The following is a 16130-nucleotide window of genomic DNA, read 5'->3' on the forward strand; positions in this document are numbered from 1 at the left end:
TCCCCAGTGTGAATAATACATGAGTCTAGATGAGGGCTCGTCCGTTTCTGTTGAAGGAGAATAGATACGCCTCGGATAGGGAATGTCCTCTCTTATTAATCAGACCGAACCCTTCCTGCACAGGGGACGGGGAGCCAGTACCTCATAGGCCCATGTGACCAGGGCTCTCGGACCAATGGAGAGCCACAACACCGGCGGAGAGGCCCGGGGGCCGGTTCAGAGGCGGCCGGACGGGACTCGGACCCGCGGGTTGTGAGAGGCCGAGTGAATCTTCTGGAACAGAACACCAGCTCAGTTGACCAGTCAGACGGCTACCTGAGAGACAGGTGAGAGAGGACACACACATGGAGGAAAGCACACACGCACACACACACAAACACATGCAGCTGAGCACAGACACACACACACGCACACACACACAGACACACACACACACACATCCACACACATAGACACACACAGCCACACAAGCACACACACACACACACAAACAAACACGCAGACACACACACAAACACGGGCACACAAGACCAGAAACACACACACACACAGAAACACACCACTCCACGTTCACACGCACACACGAACACACATACAGCACACACAAACACTCACACATTCAGACAAAAACAAACACATACACACGGGCAAACAAGCACACATACACAAACACACCGATGCACACCACTTCACGTGCACACACACACACGCACACACTACTTACTCACTTGTGGCCCCAGTGATATCATGTGTCACACGTACCTCACTGCTCCGCACGCTCACACAAAGGCAGACATTTGCTGGCGTCCTCATACTACAAGGGGGATTATTGATCCAACATCTCACGACAGGGGAAGGTCACAGCAAGGCTTGTTGATCCCTGCCAAGGTAACCCATGTGCAATGCTAATGCGCTGGGAGTTGTATTTATTTTATTGCTCGAGTTGGTGCTACATTAGCGCTAACTTAGCCTGGCGTAAGTCTAGCTCTTTCTGTGTATGTGTGTGTGTGTGTGTGTGTGTTTAGTTGCAGGATCACAGAGCTAGAGAGGTCAGAGACGGCTCTGCTGCAGCAGCTCAGCCAGCTAGCCACTGGCGCCACGCCGCACCGCCGTCCCAGCATGCATCACACCCAGCGGCTGGACCAGAGGCTCCACAGCCTCAGGGACGAGGTCCGCATCGTGGTGAGTGGGCTTCTAGAAACATCCTCCGGAAGGTTGGACTCACCGGCATGGCTCCCGATGCGTGAATATGAATGAACCCCCCGGACTGTGTCGAGGTGTTTGGTGTATGCGTGGGTTTCATGTAACTCCCTACGGGATGTTGTAGCATCAGGTGATGCAACATGCTTGCCAGTCAAAGTTGTTTCCTACATTTACCTGCATTTTCTGTATAATGTACAGAATTCATTCATCATTCTAGTACCATCATTTGTAGATCCTTTGATAATGTTTACTAGTATTATATTAAAAACGAGAAAGTGAAGATTCTGTGTTATCTCTATGTTATGCATAGGTTCAGAGCACATTGTTATTTGGAGCTACAGAGTGGACATTACAAGAAAAACCAATAGCGTTAAAGTTGCCTAACTCTACTACGGTGTCTGTACAATGTCATCCCCTCCACTCCCCCTCGTTCCCTCTCCTCCCCCTGCCCCCCCCTCCTCCTCCTCCTCCTCCTCCAACCACCACACCTCTCCTCCTTCTCCTCCTCCACTCCCCCTCCTCCCCTCCCCTCTCCTCCCTCTCCTTCTCCAACCACCACACCTTTCCTCCCCACACCTCTCCTCCCTCTCCTCCTCCCCTCTCCTCCCCCTCCTCCCCTCCCCTCTCCTCCCTCTCCTCCCCCTCCTCCCCTCCCCTCCTTCTCCTCCCCTCCCCTCTTCTCCCTCCCCTCCTTCTCCTCCCCTCCCCTCTCCTCTCCTCCCCTCTCCTCCCTCTCCTCCTCCCCTCTCCTCCCGCTGCCCCCCTCCTCCTCCTCCTCCTCCTCCTCCTCCAACCACCACACCTCTCCTCCCCTCCCCTCTCCTCCCTCTCCTCCTCCCCTCTCCTCCCCCTCCCCTCTCCTCCCCCTCCTCCCCTCCCCTCCTTCTCCTCCCCCTCCCATCCCCCCCCTCCTCCCCAGTCCCATGAGAAGGAGCGAGGGGAGCGCGTGTGGCGGGAGCGTCTGCTGCGCTGCCAGAACCAGCTGAAGGCCAAGGAGGAGGAGATGGGCCGCCAGTCCCAGTACTTCCACCACTTCAAGACCCAGCTGCAGCACAAGCTGGGCCAGGCCCGGGACCGCGAGCAGGGCCTGCAGAACCGCCTCCACGCCCTGGAGAAGCAGCTGCTGGACGTCACCGTGTCGGCCGCCACCACCATGACCGCCGTCATGACGACCAAGATGGCCGCGCCCTGCGTTGCCGTGGCGACCGGGCCGGGGGAGGACAGGGTGCCCTGCCTGCGGGAGGAGGGGGAAGGGGAGGAGGGAGGCGAGAGGAAGAAGAAGGAGGAGGAGAAGGAGGAGGAGGAGGAGGAGGAGGAGAAAGGGAGGACAAGATGGCCGACGAGGCCTGGACGCCGGCTGGTGGCCGGCGATAGCGGGAGCGCGGAAGATGCGGATCTGGAGAAAGGGGGAGGAGCCGAGGAGGAGAGGGGCATGGGCGTGGCCAAGCTGCGGAGCTTCATCCTGGGCCTGCAGGAGGACCTGCGGGCCCTGCTGGAGCGGGAGGAGCAGGGCCAGGCCGAGAGGAGGGGGCTGTCGGAGCAGCTGCAGGAGGCGCAGGAGGGCGGGCACCTCCTGGGCTGCCGGCTGGAGGAGAAGGGGGCGGAGGTGCGGCGGCTGCAGCAGTCGGAGAGCGTCCTGCTGGAGGAGGTGGAGGAGCTGAGGGAGGAGAACGGCCGCCTCAGGCAGGAGCTCAGGGGGGCCCTCGGCAGCCAGACCCCCGCTCCGCCGGCCCCCGGGGCTGGGTGTGCGTGCTGGGCCGCGGGGGTTCCCCCAGGCTCCCCGGGACCCGGCTACGGCCCCACCCCTGTCGGGGTGTCCCCCCCGGGCCTCCCCCACAGCCCTGGAGCAGACGAGAGAGCCACGTGCCCCCCGGGAGACTCTGCAGTGGTGAGTCTCTCTTCTATCTTCAGATTCTTCGTACAGGGTTCGGATACATCTTGGGAATTAGCGATTCAGAGACCACTTTTTCACAGTTGCCACCAGTTTTGAGATTTGACTTAAAATTTTGTTGGATCTTACGCACCGGTGTCAGTCCAATACTTTTACAGATGACATTTTGCTGATCTGCTTGTCCTCAAGCAATCTGTGTTGTCTTTGATTTCGTCTGATTCAATCCCTGCACGGCCAACATCCTGGAGGATGGTGCTAAATACACGTTCTGATAACAGCTCAGGCTAAACTTTCGGCTGTATTTTAAAGGAAATGATTGGCTCTTTGTTAAGAAAGGAAATGTAGTTATACAAGTAGTTTGAAAGGTGTCTAGCTAAGTTGAAATTCAGTTCAGGGAGATTTATACAAAATTCTCGAAATAGGTTTCCTTCGGGAATAATGGGTTTTGTGTTGATCACGTTGGAACGACACAGAGAATCAAGCCTCCCGTGGGGAAGAACACGGCTACAGAATAAAAGGATTAGAGGTGTTACATAACCTCCCCTTTTCGTTGACAACGCGTATAAAAGGCTGAGCCACGAATTTGGATTACAAGCAAATCTTGGGGAATTATTTTAGAAATGGGATTATATTTTTGGGTATCTGTGGTCCCAGAGAGAGGCTGCCAAGACGCACGGCAATCTAACTTATATAAATAGAGTCGGCACAAATAGACCTAATTAGTGCCGTTAATTAGAAACGATATATATGGAGATGGAGCCAGAGAACGATAGACACAGTGTGTCTTACTGTGTGTTTGTGCACGTAGTTACTGTTTCTAGAATGGGAAAAGCCAGTTCATCATTCTCCTCCTGGTTATTTTGTCCTTTTAGTACAACCGAGAGTTCATTCGAAAATGCACTCCAACTGATGATGTTATATGTGTGTGTGCGTGTGGGTGCGTGCATGTGTGTTTTTGTGTGTGTGTGTTCGCACGTGTGTTTGTGTGTGTGTTTTTCCACACGCGTTTGTGTGTGTTTATGGGAGTCCAGCTCCGATCCGATAAGCTACTCGCCCCACCAAAAGCCACCACCACCACTCCTCACCTCCCCCAGGGGGCAGCAGAGAGCACCCTGAACCCCAGACACCACTGCCCTGCCTCTGCTGATCCAGACACCACACGGTTACCCCAGCCTGACCTCCTGAACCTCTCAGCCAGGCTCCAGCCCCGCGCCCATCCCGGCCTCGGGGGGCACGGCCTGGCTGAGGACCCCGCGGAGCTGGGCCAGTTAGACCTGGAGGAGTGGGGCTCCGGTGGAGCCCTGCACCTGGAGCTCAGCCCCAGCCAGGAGGCCGACGCCCTGATGGAGGCCTACCGGAGCCTTTGCCCCGGAGCGGATAAGAGCCACCACCAGGAGCAGCAGAACGTCCAGGGACCCAAGCCCCAGCTGAGGTCCCCGGCCGACCTGCCAGGTGGAGCGCCAGTAGGGTGGAGGTCTTCACCAGGAAAGGTATGTGAGATGTGAGAGGCGGCGCTGTGTTTAACATCATGATGTTTTCTGGTTTCCATGGTCACAGGCGTCCCATTCTCATTGAAGCTTCACACGTTTCTCCTCAGAAGGAGAGGGCACCAACAAGGGACCCGTCTTCTGACCACGCCCGCGTCGACCATGCCCCGCCCCCACCCGGTCAGGACCACGCCCCTCCCGCCCCGCCGGCGGACCACCTCGTCCGCGCCCTGAACCAGGAGAACCGGGCCCTGGCCGAGCGCATCCAGGAGCTGCTGGCCCGCGTGGAGCTCCGGGAGGAGGAGCACGCCAAGGAGGCGGGCCTCCTGGCGGAGGGGGCGGCGGCGGCGCTGGCGGCGGAGGTGGGCCGGCGGGAGCGGGAGCAGCAGGAGCAGGGCGGTCTGATCGCCGAGCTCACCAGGAAGACGGAGGACGACCTCAACGCCATCATGGACCTGCGGCAGAGGCTGGCCGTCGCCAAGGAGGAGGAGAGCGCTCGCCGCCGGGCCGCCGAGAGCGAGGCGCCCGGAGGTCGCCGTGACGACGGGAGCGCCCGCGGCGTCGCGGCGGGGCTCGCCCGCAGGTTGGGCGAACGTCCGTCGCAGGTCGATGAACAGACGCAGACCAGTCTAGAGCAGGACCTTCCCACGACGGACTCTTCCACAGATCCATTCCCTGGAGATCACTGCGTGGATCAGGGCGTGGCCACTCGCCTACAGGTGGATGCTCTGGGCGTGGCCGCTCGCCTCCGGGTGGATGCTCTGGCCGAGGCGGTGCGGGCGCTCAGCGAGGAGAAGGAGGAGCTGTCTCGCTGCGTGGGCCCTCTGAGGGAGGAGCAGAGGGAGGTGGCCCTGGCGGTGCAGACCCGGACGGAGGAGAAGCAGAGGCTGACGCGGACGCTGTGGGGGATGAAGGAGGAGCGCGACGGCGTGGCCGCCGCCCTGAGCGCGCTGAGGCAGGAGCGGGAGCAGCTGAGCAGGAGCGTGTGCGGGCTGAGGGAGGAGAGGGAGCAGCTGGGGAGGTCCCTGGAGGAGCTGAGGGAGGAGAGGGGACGGCTGGGCGAGGAGTTATCGGAGCTGAGGAACCAGACGGAAACTTCAACGTCAGAGCGAACCTCGGGGGGAGGAGGGGAGGGAGTTCAGGGAGACCAGGAGGACAGGGTGGAGTTAACCACTCTAACCAACCACTCGTCGTCCACATTCAGCTTGAATGTGGACGACGGTGGACTCACAGGTTCCTCTGGGGGCTTGATAGAGCAGCGAGAGACAGAAAGGGCATATGATGTCTCAAAGGAAGAAAGAGATGAGTTGTTGCAGTCGGTTTGCAGCTTGACAGACGAGAGACGCAGAGTTGAACAGTCGATAGCTGATTTGAAGACAGAAGAGGAGCGGCTGAGGCTTTCAGTCTGGAGTCTTATAGAGGAACGAGATGTCCTACAGGCTGAAGGTGCTGCTCTCCAGGACCAATCACAGCCTGATGGGAGGGGTCAGGATCAACATCCAGTTAATCAAATCCAAGGAGAAGTGGCAAAGAAGACAGAGAAAGAAAACTTGAAATTTGTTGATAATCAAGAGAAGTTTTCCCAGGTATGCAGAGTTATTGGGGAATCCAACCGTAAACATATATGACGCATGTGATTTGTCGTTGTGAGTGATCGATTGATTTTGCTAAATTTTGCTCTCACCTTAGGGGGGTTTGGACCCAAATTCTCATCAAAACGATCTAATGAGACAGACTGAAGCATTGGCCGCTGCCCTAAAAACAACAAAAGAGGAGCTGATCAAGGCCCAATCAGAGGTGAGCTTACTTTATGTCACCTCCCATTTAATCATCTACACACAGTAAATGATGGCAATGCCAATAGCTCTTACGTTAGCTGTACTGTAAAACATTTTAATTTGGTTTGTCTGTTTGTGTCTGTGTGTGTGTTTTAATACGTGTGTGTAGACCCAGAGGTTGGGCAGAGAGCAGTCTGGATCAGAGGCCAGGCTGGGGGAGTTGGAGAAGGCCTCAGCTCAAGCTGACAGGGAGAAGAAAAGACTGACCGATTCACTGGAAGAAACCAGGCAGGAAACTGAGCTGCTCACAACACGGGTAGGCATGGCAACCAACACGGCATACAATAATTTTCGTCATCAGTTAATGATTAAATATTTTTTTCTTTATTATTCAACCTTTATTTAACCAGGTAGTCTCTAGAGACTATATAGATTATATTTATATCTTCAAATAAAGAATACTGTTCTAGCCTTGAGCCATGAGACAACATCGTAAAATAAAATAAGCTAATAGTTGAAAATCATGCAAGCGGATGTGTGTTGCTCACGGGGTGCGAAGGCTTATGTGTTTAGTGTTCATCAGATTCACTCCTAACTGATTATTGTTGTAATAATGTCCGTTCTGCAGGTGAAAGATCTGCAGAGCAGGCTAGCAGGCCTGGCCAGAGAGAAGGACGAAGCCCTGACCCAGAAGACTCACACAGAGGAACAGTTCAGCATCCTCCAGGCCCAGCTCCGAGCCAAGGTGAGCCGAGGGTTGAGCGGTTAATTTAGAAATCAACATCTTGGCAGTGGTGAGATTGTTCTTTGAATCAGTCAGTCAAATCAAGACTATGATTATGATTACGTTTATATTGGTTGTTGTGGTTTTTCACTGTTGTTGGAGTTTGAATTTGCTTGTATCAATCTCATAGTAGGTAATCTATAAGGCAGAACAAAAGCATGCCTTCTCACTTAATAATAACAATTGATCAGTTTTTTATAGCGCTTTTCTAAATACTCAAAGACGCTGTACAAAAAAAAAGGAATGCGTACAAACAGTACAGACACTCAAACTTCAACTCAATGGGAATGTACAACACTATCATAGTATGATATTTCTATATATATAAAGATCTGTGTCTGGGCCCGTAGACGCTGGCTCTGGACGGGCTGAACTCTGAGTACACCGCCCTGAGGAGAGAGCAGCAGGGGGACCCCAGCCCAGCCTCGGGGTCCCTGCGGTCCCGCTACAACGACATCCGAGCCAAGGTAAGGAACCAGCAGGCTGCCGCTTCCCAAGTCACTGGGGACATACGAGAACCAACAGTCAAACCCAGCCGGATGCAGTGTGTACAGCTTTCCCATTGGGATTTCATTGGCCTTTAAATTCGGTTGTGTTTGTTTTGTCTGATAGTACGATGTACTCCTGAGGAAGAAAAGCCTCCACGATATGGATCTAGCTCCTCTAAAGGTGGGTTCAACTATGTTGGTTTCATACTCATTCTTTGTTTGCTGTTTATGTTTGCGGCTATTTTCTGTTTCTCTTTATAATAGTTATAGTTATTTTTTCTTATTTCGAAGGTATGTAAGTTGTCCATATGATCGCCTCTGCTCAACCTTGCACACAGACAACTTAAAGTCAAAGGCCGTTTCTTGATGTAGACATTCCTACTGATGAAAGATATTATTGTTATTGTAGCTGTTGTTTCATTGAGTTTCCAATTGAGCAAATTGTTGGGCTATGTTGTCCTTAAACTGGATCGTATTAGAGTGACAGCCTTTCCCTTCTATGACGACAGGCCAAGCTGTCGTGTCTGGTGCTGAAGTGTCAGGAGAGGAACAGCCTATTGGTCCACATGATGAGAGCCATGCGGAGGCAGGGCTACGTGGACCCCGCCCTCACCCAGCAGGCCGATGACCTGCTGAGCGACCCCGCCCTCCAGGACTACACCGCCGCGTTCCCCCCCGCAGCCCCGTACCCGGACCTCGGTCACCACCACCACCACCACCTCCAACCCCACCAGCACACCCCCAGGGCCACCAGTGGGTTCGCCTCGCGGCTCCGGGACTACAGCGCTGCCTCCTCCCCAGCTCCCCCCTCCCCTGATCCGGCCTTCTCCTCCTCCACATCTCCCACTGAGCTCCAACCTCCAGGGAACCAAAGCACATCCCCCGTCCTGTCGGGACCCGTTCTGATGCACAACGACCGCGGCACCGATGCTGGAGGCCGCCGGGGAACCCCGGCAGAACCCGCCCGTGACGTTCAGAGCGCTGCAGGTTCGGCGCCGACCAGGAACCCAAAGTCCCCGGGGCCATGTTGTGCCGTGCGCGAGCACACCAAAGCCAGGCCTCCAGCATCCCCTGGAGCCCAGAGCCATGAGGGGGAGGGCCCACGCTGTTCACCTGCGGCAAGCAGCAAACCTCAGGTATAGACCAATGGATTACATGCAAACACAACGATTATATTAAATACAACATTTATATGCATATTTGACATGATATACACAAACACAAATGTCATGCTTTTTATCTATTAATTTGCACTATGTTACTTTTCCTACGGCAGATACTTCACTCTATTTCATATAAATGTCTGAAACCAAGAATCTCAAGACCTGTGGCTCCAGCTGCAGCCACTAGAGGCTGCTGGTGTGAAAGCGTACATAGTGCAGGTTTAAAGTGGGGGTTTCAAAGCATTGACGTCCTGACACTTTCTTCTCAATAGTCTCCTGCCGTTCCCAGTGGCACGAGCCAAGCAGACGCCTCCCTAGACCGACCAGGATCGAACCACGAAGATGAGATCCTGGGGGGAAAGCCCGCTTCAGGTCCGGCTCCTGTCCCCAGGGCAACACGCTCGCGGTGGGCTCCACCCCCCTCAGAGAGACGGAGTGGTGGGGTGAACCGGCGGCTGAGCAGTCCTGAGAAAATCCTCAACCTGCAGCTGGAGCTGCAGCAAACCCTGTCCGGCATTTATAAGGTTCGGCTAAACCATCTGCATCACCATACCGGTGCCTTTCCAATGACGGCAAAGTGTTTTAATTCATGGTGTGCTACGAATAAGACTAAAACGTCAGATTTCTGTTGTCCACATTGAGTAGATCGCATCGCTATGTACCTGACCATCAAGAGGGAGCTCTCTGTCCAGATAGTGCACTCCTCTTGTACCAATAAAGTTTTCATTCATTCAAAGGCTCCGGCGGACCACGGAGGGTGGGCGGCGAGAGGGCGTCGCCCGCAGCCCAGGAGGAGCGCCTCCACCACCGCTACGCCCGAACACCACCCGGCCTCCCTCCCCAGGACCCACAGCATGGCCCTCCACACCCAGCCTCCTCCTCCACCTCCTCCTCCTCCTCCTCCTCCTCCTCTCCTGAACGTCAGCCCCGACCCCGTCCAAACTAAACCGCTCCCCATGGCGACAACCGCGACAGCCGCCGCGTCTGCAGTAGCCCACCTGTCAAACACACTCTCTGCCGCCGTGTTCTCCAGGTCGGCTAACATGGCGCCCGCTTTCGCTCCCAGTCCTTCCAACATGGCGCCCGCTTTCCCTCGCAGTCCTTCCAGCATGGCATTTGGTACCACAACGGCAGGTCGTTCCGGTTCTTTCCCTCTGTCCTCAACGGACGATAAAGCCAACCTAAGAAGCAGTGTACAAAACACACCAGAATCGCCAAGAGGGCCAAGGCACGCAACCAGCCCGGCATCGGCCAACGCCACAAGCTCCGCCCCCAGCCCCGCCCCTACCTGTCGGACCGACCCGCCCAATAAAACCCTCCGTAAGACCGCCACTGTCGGCGCCTCGGCTCCGGCCTCCAGGGTCCAGCCTTTCACCGGCAACGCTCCGAGCGCCACCGCCTCGGACGGCAACAACAACAACAACAACACTGCCCCCAGCGTGCCTCGGACCGGGACGCAGCCTCCCGCCACCCCCTCCGCCAGCGGTGCTTCAGACGGTGCCGGAGATGACCGCCGTGCCTCCACCACCATCTTCTCCACCAACACCACCACCACCACCACCTCCACCACCAGGGTCAGGGCCGATTCGGCCTGCAGCTTTCCCCCAGGGAGGTCCCAGCCCCGGCCATCGGTCGGGCTGCCTGCTCCCACGCTGACCGGGAAACTCGGAAGACCGAAGCCAGGTAGCGGAAAAATGCTTATGCAGAGTCAGTCTAGTGCCTCACATATATAGCCTTTGTAATTAACAATGATAAACGGTTAGATGTGTCAATGTGTTCAGGGAAATCGACTGTGGATGTTCTTCTTCGGTGGTGTTATGTAGTTTATGAACGGCCATTCAAACCTGAGGTCCAGGTTCTTATTGACGGACCGATTCTGTCTGCCCACAGAAGCCCCGGGAGAGGTGGGCACCGTGGAGGTCATCCGGACGGTGGGCGGGAGCAGCCTCCTGATTGGTTGGGAGAGGCCGCCACTCGACGAGCTGGGCTGCAGCAACAGCACCTTTGTCTACGGCTACAGGGTAAAGACGAACGCACGCACAGACACGCACGCACGCACACACACACACACAAACACACACACACACACACACACACACACACACACACACACACACACACACACACACACACACACACACACACACACACACACACACACACACACACACCTGCTGATTTGGCTGAAACTAATGGAATGTGAATTGGGTTCCAGAGGACATTCATGTGTTGATGTCCAAATATAAAACTCGTGTCATAACGTGTTCTGGTTCTAGGTGTACGTCGATGGAGAGTTCCACAAGTCCGTCATGAGCTCAGCGTGCACCAAGGTATGTGCGCCCTCTCCCACGTCTGCTTCCACAAGACACACGTGGTTGGTAACGTTCCCTCGTACCGACACGACCTGACCTCTGGGTTCCTTCCCCTCCAGGTCATCCTGGAGAACGTGGACCTGAGTCTCCCGGTCCACATCGGGGTCCAGACCCTGGGCTCCAACGGGCTGAGCTCGGGCAGGGTGACCACCGTGTTCCGGACGTCCCTCAGCCCGGGCCCCGGCTCCCCCGGGGCAGCGGGTCCCGGTCTCCCCACCGCTGAGGCGTTAGAGTTGAGGGAAACCGTGGGGCTTTGAGTCCGACGTTGGGGCGTCCGTGAGGGGTGGTTCCCGGGGTGCTGAGAGTGTGTCTGTGTGTTCGAGGTCAACGACAGGAGAGGGCTGGCACCTACCGTCTGTTTGGAAGAACTCCCAGGACCCCCTTTCCCTTCCCGTACAGACCTGCTCTCCTGATTGGATGGGAGTACATTGGGGCTGCCAATGACGCTGATTACCGGGTGGTGATTGGACAGACGAGCTGCTTATCAAACTGTACAAATCAATCAACTCAAGGCCGGGACTTGTTTCCAAGCCAATCTCTGGTTGCACCAGTAGAAGCTTTCTGCGTCAAAAAACTTTGGAGATAAAAGTCAAACATTTTTCACTGTGCTTTTGCAAATTTCTACACTGTGTAAAAAAAGAAAAGGATTAATAATTCCAAATCATATTTTACATTCCTTTATCAGACCTCCAACAGTTGCCTCTGTGTCCAAAACAAAAGAATGTTTCTAAGGGAAATGTTTTCATGGCAGCAAGCCATTGGTGATGTTCTTGCGTTCAAGCCTCATTGTCCACGGCGGACATCTTTACTTGGTGTTCAGACACCAGGGCCAAATATGACAACTGAAGAGTCAGTCCAAAGACTTTTGGTATGTTTTCCCACTTGGTTGTACGGTAAAGCTTTGTTTCTAATTGTTTTAAAATTTGCACACAAAATATATTGATGTCCAAGGTAACTGATGAAAGAAGAGGAGATTAACACTGATATTTTTATTGGTAGGAAATGTTATTTAAAAATGTAACATGCCAACTGTGTCCAGAAAACCATGAAGGATCTGTGTCTTTCTAAATTGTTTTTGTATTTTTCCGTCACACTGGCCTAGCTAATGAATTCGGACAGTTTGGTAAAAGGATCCACGCTCCACTCATGGGTTGTCAAGTGGTTTTATCAGTATGAGAGAGAGAGAGAGAGAGAGAGAGAGAGAGAGAGAGAGAGAGAGAGAGAGAGAGAGAGAGAGAGAGAGAGAGAGAGAGAGAGAGAGAGAGAGAGAGAGAGAGAGAGAGAGAGAGAGAGAGAGAGAGAGAGAGAGAGAGAGAGAGAGAGAGAGATTGCTTTATTGAAGATGTGTGTGTTCTCTCTCTATTCATTTATTATCTGAAGCTCAGTACAAGTGAACCCCACATGCACATCTACGAAAACAACTTCTACCTTTGCCGCATGTTGACTAAATGGATTGAGTTAGTTAACTCTGAGAAAAGGAAACTGGGTCTTTTATCTGATGAAACCATGTTCACAACTCTACGTTCTCCTAGAAGGAATGTGTTTCAGCAAAGGTATTTTTCTATCTGTGAATGAAAGGAACTTGTTCTCACTCCATTGTGGCTTCTTTGAACTCTACAAAGAATAAATGTTTATATTCAGTGGCTGTGCTTCATTTTGCTCGGGTTCATGTCAATAATTGCAGAATTTATATTTATAAACAGATTTTTGCTAAATAATAGGCTAACTCAAACCACCTTTACGCTAAAATCTGATCCCCCCCAAAAAAATCCCAAAAATAATCAAGTTAATATTTATTTTCGTTTGCGTCTACATTTACATTCATCACCCGCTAGGTGGCAGTAAACTCAGATGTTTCGTTGAGATGAATGAGGATCGGAACGGAGTGAATCATTGCGTCTCACAGATGTCTGTCCTTTATTATGTCCATGATGTCTGTAGGCCAGGGAAAGAAGGAGCTGACTAGCATATATAACAGGTCTGTATGTGGGTTGACAGCCACTCAAGCTTCCCAACCTGGCGCAACACCATACAAATCAAATGTATAGGCGATGTCGTGGAGGGAGGAGTCAGCTCTGAAATATCGCATTGAAATCGCTCGACAAAAATTATGTAGGCCAATGTGATTGAGGGTTGTGTTTGAAATGCTCTTTAAAGTTTGATAAACGTGTACAAATAAGGAAAAGACCTCTTCATAACAGGCAAAATGTCAAAAAATCCTACCACAGACGGAACAATATTATCTTCTAGGCTATGGCACCAGCTCAAAACAAACATATACAATATTTCATCACATCCGCCCGCATGTTGATGTCCATTCTGTGGATGATGTTGACATCCATTTACAGATGAGCGTGCAGCAGTGTACCGAATGCCAAGTCGACTGCAATAGCGGCAATGAGACAAACAAACAAAAGTGCAGCGAAAGTGCCTTCTGCTCTGTAAGCGGTGCCACGGTTCAGCCCACAGAGACTGTGCGGGTCCCACGTGATTCCACATATAGGCTGACTGATTCATTGACGACCAACTCCACAACACACGCACACACACATAATGACAGGCAACCCCTTGAACCGCTCAAACTGCATGTGCTTTTACGTTGTTTGCATAAGTTAATGACCTGCCATGTTAATTAACTTTGCATGCTTAGTGTTAATCAGGCCACTCTCATCTCTCCCCTCCTACCATGTGGGAGCCCGCTCAGAGAGGGGAGGGGGGGGGGGGGGGGGGAGATCTAGATGAAGAGATTAAAAAAAGACAGGAGTTCCAGATACGCAAAAGTACATGATATGCCTGACAAGTCTTGCGGTTATGCCGTATCCTTTTCTCTGTATCGCGTTCTTCGGACCATTTGCAGTATTACTGTGTGTGTGTATACTTTGTGTGTATGTGTGTCTGTGTGTGTGTGCATATGTGTGTGTGTGTGTGTGTCGGTGTCTGTGTGTGAGTGTGTGTGTTAGTCACAGAGGTGTCAATGACAATAGCAGCTGGGCTCCAGGCCCCTACAGGAACATTCTGTTTTGAGCGGTTGGACACCGCTGGACCATTCTGTGTGTGTGCTTGTGTGTGTGTGTTTGTGTGTGTGTGTCTTTGTTTGTGTGTTTGTACGTGTGCATGTGGGTGGGAGAGACTGAGTGAGTGAGGGGGTGTAAGAACGTTCTGCATATCTGCCCTTGTAATAGGCAAGGGGGAGGTCGACTCATGTATTTGTGCTTTTAATTTATCTTATTTCGCCTGTTTGCATGTGTGGGTGGGTGTATGTGTGGGTGTGTGTATCTGAGAGAGAGAGAGAGAGAGAGAGAGAGAGAGAGAGAGAGAGAGAGAGAGAGAGAGAGAGAGAGAGAGAGAGAGAGAGAGAGAAAAGGATACTCCCTCAGGTAATATTCTAACATCCTTCTCCATCTAAATGTAGCCCTAAATCCAACTTGTGTTTGTGTGTGTGCGCGTGTGTGTGTGTGTTTGTGTGTGAGTTTGTGTGTGTGTGTGTGTGTGTGTGTGTGTGTGTGTGTGTGTGTGTGTGTGTATGCAATACTGTGTGTGTTTGAATATGTGTGTGTGTGTGCGGGGATGAATGTGTGTGTGTGTGTGCGTGAATGCATGTGTGTATTCGTTACTGTGTGTGTGTGTGTGTGTGTGTGTGTGTGTGTTTGTGTCTGTTTGTATATTTGTGTGTGTGTGTGTGTCTGTGTGTATGTGTGTGTGTGTGTGCGTGTGTGTTTGTGTCTGTATGTGTGTGTGTGTGTGTGTGTGTGTGTGTGTGTGTGTGTGCGTGCGTGTGTGTTTGTGTCTGTGTGTGTGTGTGTGTGTGTGTGTGTGTGTGTGTGTGTGTGAGTGTGTGTGGGGGTCTGATGAGGTTTCACTCACGGTAACAGGGGCCGAGGCAGCGGACGGCGGGGCCACAGTGTGGGATGTTATCCCGGTGTCTGGTAGCGGCCAGAGGCTTCGTCGGTATCAGGCTCACTGACACCTCCAGACTGCCGGCGATGTTGTGTGGAGCTGGCAGGCGGCGTGGGGTCCAGTTCCACTCCCTCCAGGCCAAGCGCTCGCCGCTCACCCCCACAGACGGGCTCTGAACGTGGGCCCGTGCTGCCTGCTGCCTCCCTGTTCTGACCAAACAGATGGGCCCCGCTGCCCGGGGGCTCCTCGTGTGAACAAGAGGGATCCAGACAGAGCAGTGCGTGCTCTGCGATGACGGGACGCGTGTGTATGGATACTGCTGTGCAATTACAGCACTGTTATGGATGGCACGCATTGTGTGCATTGAACTCTACTCTTTATTCATTGAGGGACAGGTTCTTTATCGCTTCTGCTCCGGGCTAGTTTGTTATGTGCCTGCTCGCTATCGTCCATCTAGGCCGTTATATTCACCGCTCCGGTGCTATCAGTGCCTACAGCCGGTCGTGGTGGGATTCAATTGTGACCGATTTAACGACATCTTATAAGCAATTGTGCGGTTGCCTCTGTTTTCTCCGGCCTTTCGCTTTCATCTTTCCTTTGGGTTTTTGTCTTTTGTTTATTGTTCCTCCTCCAAGCATCCTGCCACAATCACCTCGTCACCTCTACCTTCCTGTCTCTATCCTCCTATTCTCCTCTCCTCTCCTCTCCTCTCCTCTCCTTTCTTCTCTTCTCCTCTCCCCTCCCCTTCACTCCTCTCCTCTTCCCTCCCGTCTTTACTCCTCTCCGCTACCCTCTTCTCCTCTCCTCTCTTCTCCTCTCCTCTCCCTCCTCTCCTCTCCTTTCCCCCAGTCCTCTCCAGTCCTCTCCTCTCTCCTCTTCTCCTTTCCTCTTCGCTCTACTCCTCTCCTCTCCCTTCTTCTCCTTTCCTTTCCTCTCTTCTCTTCTCCTCTCCCTCCTCTCCTCTCCCCTTCAATCCTCTCCACTCCTTTCCTCTCCCCTCTGCACTCTACTCCTCTGCTGTCCCCTCTTCTCCTTTCCACTTCTCTCTTCTCCTCTACACTCCAGTA

General features: G+C 53.2%; 2 protein-coding genes across 2 annotated transcripts in view; both read left to right on the plus strand.

The window, feature by feature from the left end:
• The window catches only part of jakmip1 (janus kinase and microtubule interacting protein 1), a 31866-nt gene extending 31656 nt beyond the window's left edge, over positions 1-210 (plus strand). Inside the window, exon 24 of the mRNA XM_030368312.1 lies at positions 124-210. The gene's annotated coding sequence lies outside the window, so the exon portion shown is untranslated. The remainder of the gene's footprint in view (positions 1-123) is intronic.
• LOC115552762 (uncharacterized) lies at positions 30-12806 on the plus strand. The gene is made up of 17 exons (XM_030369075.1): positions 30-35; positions 124-326; positions 1026-1182; positions 2123-3091; positions 4126-4584; positions 4692-6167; positions 6271-6378; positions 6529-6675; positions 6988-7104; positions 7494-7610; positions 7756-7812; positions 8141-8767; positions 9067-9318; positions 9532-10477; positions 10685-10815; positions 11071-11124; positions 11226-12806. Exons 1-17 carry the CDS (start codon positions 30-32, stop codon positions 11421-11423), a joined length of 6024 nt encoding a protein of 2007 aa, XP_030224935.1. The 3' UTR covers positions 11424-12806.
• The last annotated feature ends 3324 nt before the right edge of the window (positions 12807-16130 follow it).

This window comes from Gadus morhua, chromosome 10 (assembly GCF_902167405.1).
Source record: "Gadus morhua chromosome 10, gadMor3.0, whole genome shotgun sequence".
NCBI classification, from domain to species: domain Eukaryota; kingdom Metazoa; phylum Chordata; class Actinopteri; order Gadiformes; family Gadidae; genus Gadus; species Gadus morhua.

Bases quoted from the DNA above. Each gene is read 5' to 3' on its own strand.
- LOC115552762 (XM_030369075.1), top strand. The intron at 327-1,025 runs GTGAGAGAGGAC...GTGTGTGTTTAG, and splicing joins GACGGCTACCTGAGAGACAG to TTGCAGGATCACAGAGCTAG. The intron at 10,816-11,070 runs GTAAAGACGAAC...TTCTGGTTCTAG, and splicing joins CCTTTGTCTACGGCTACAGG to GTGTACGTCGATGGAGAGTT.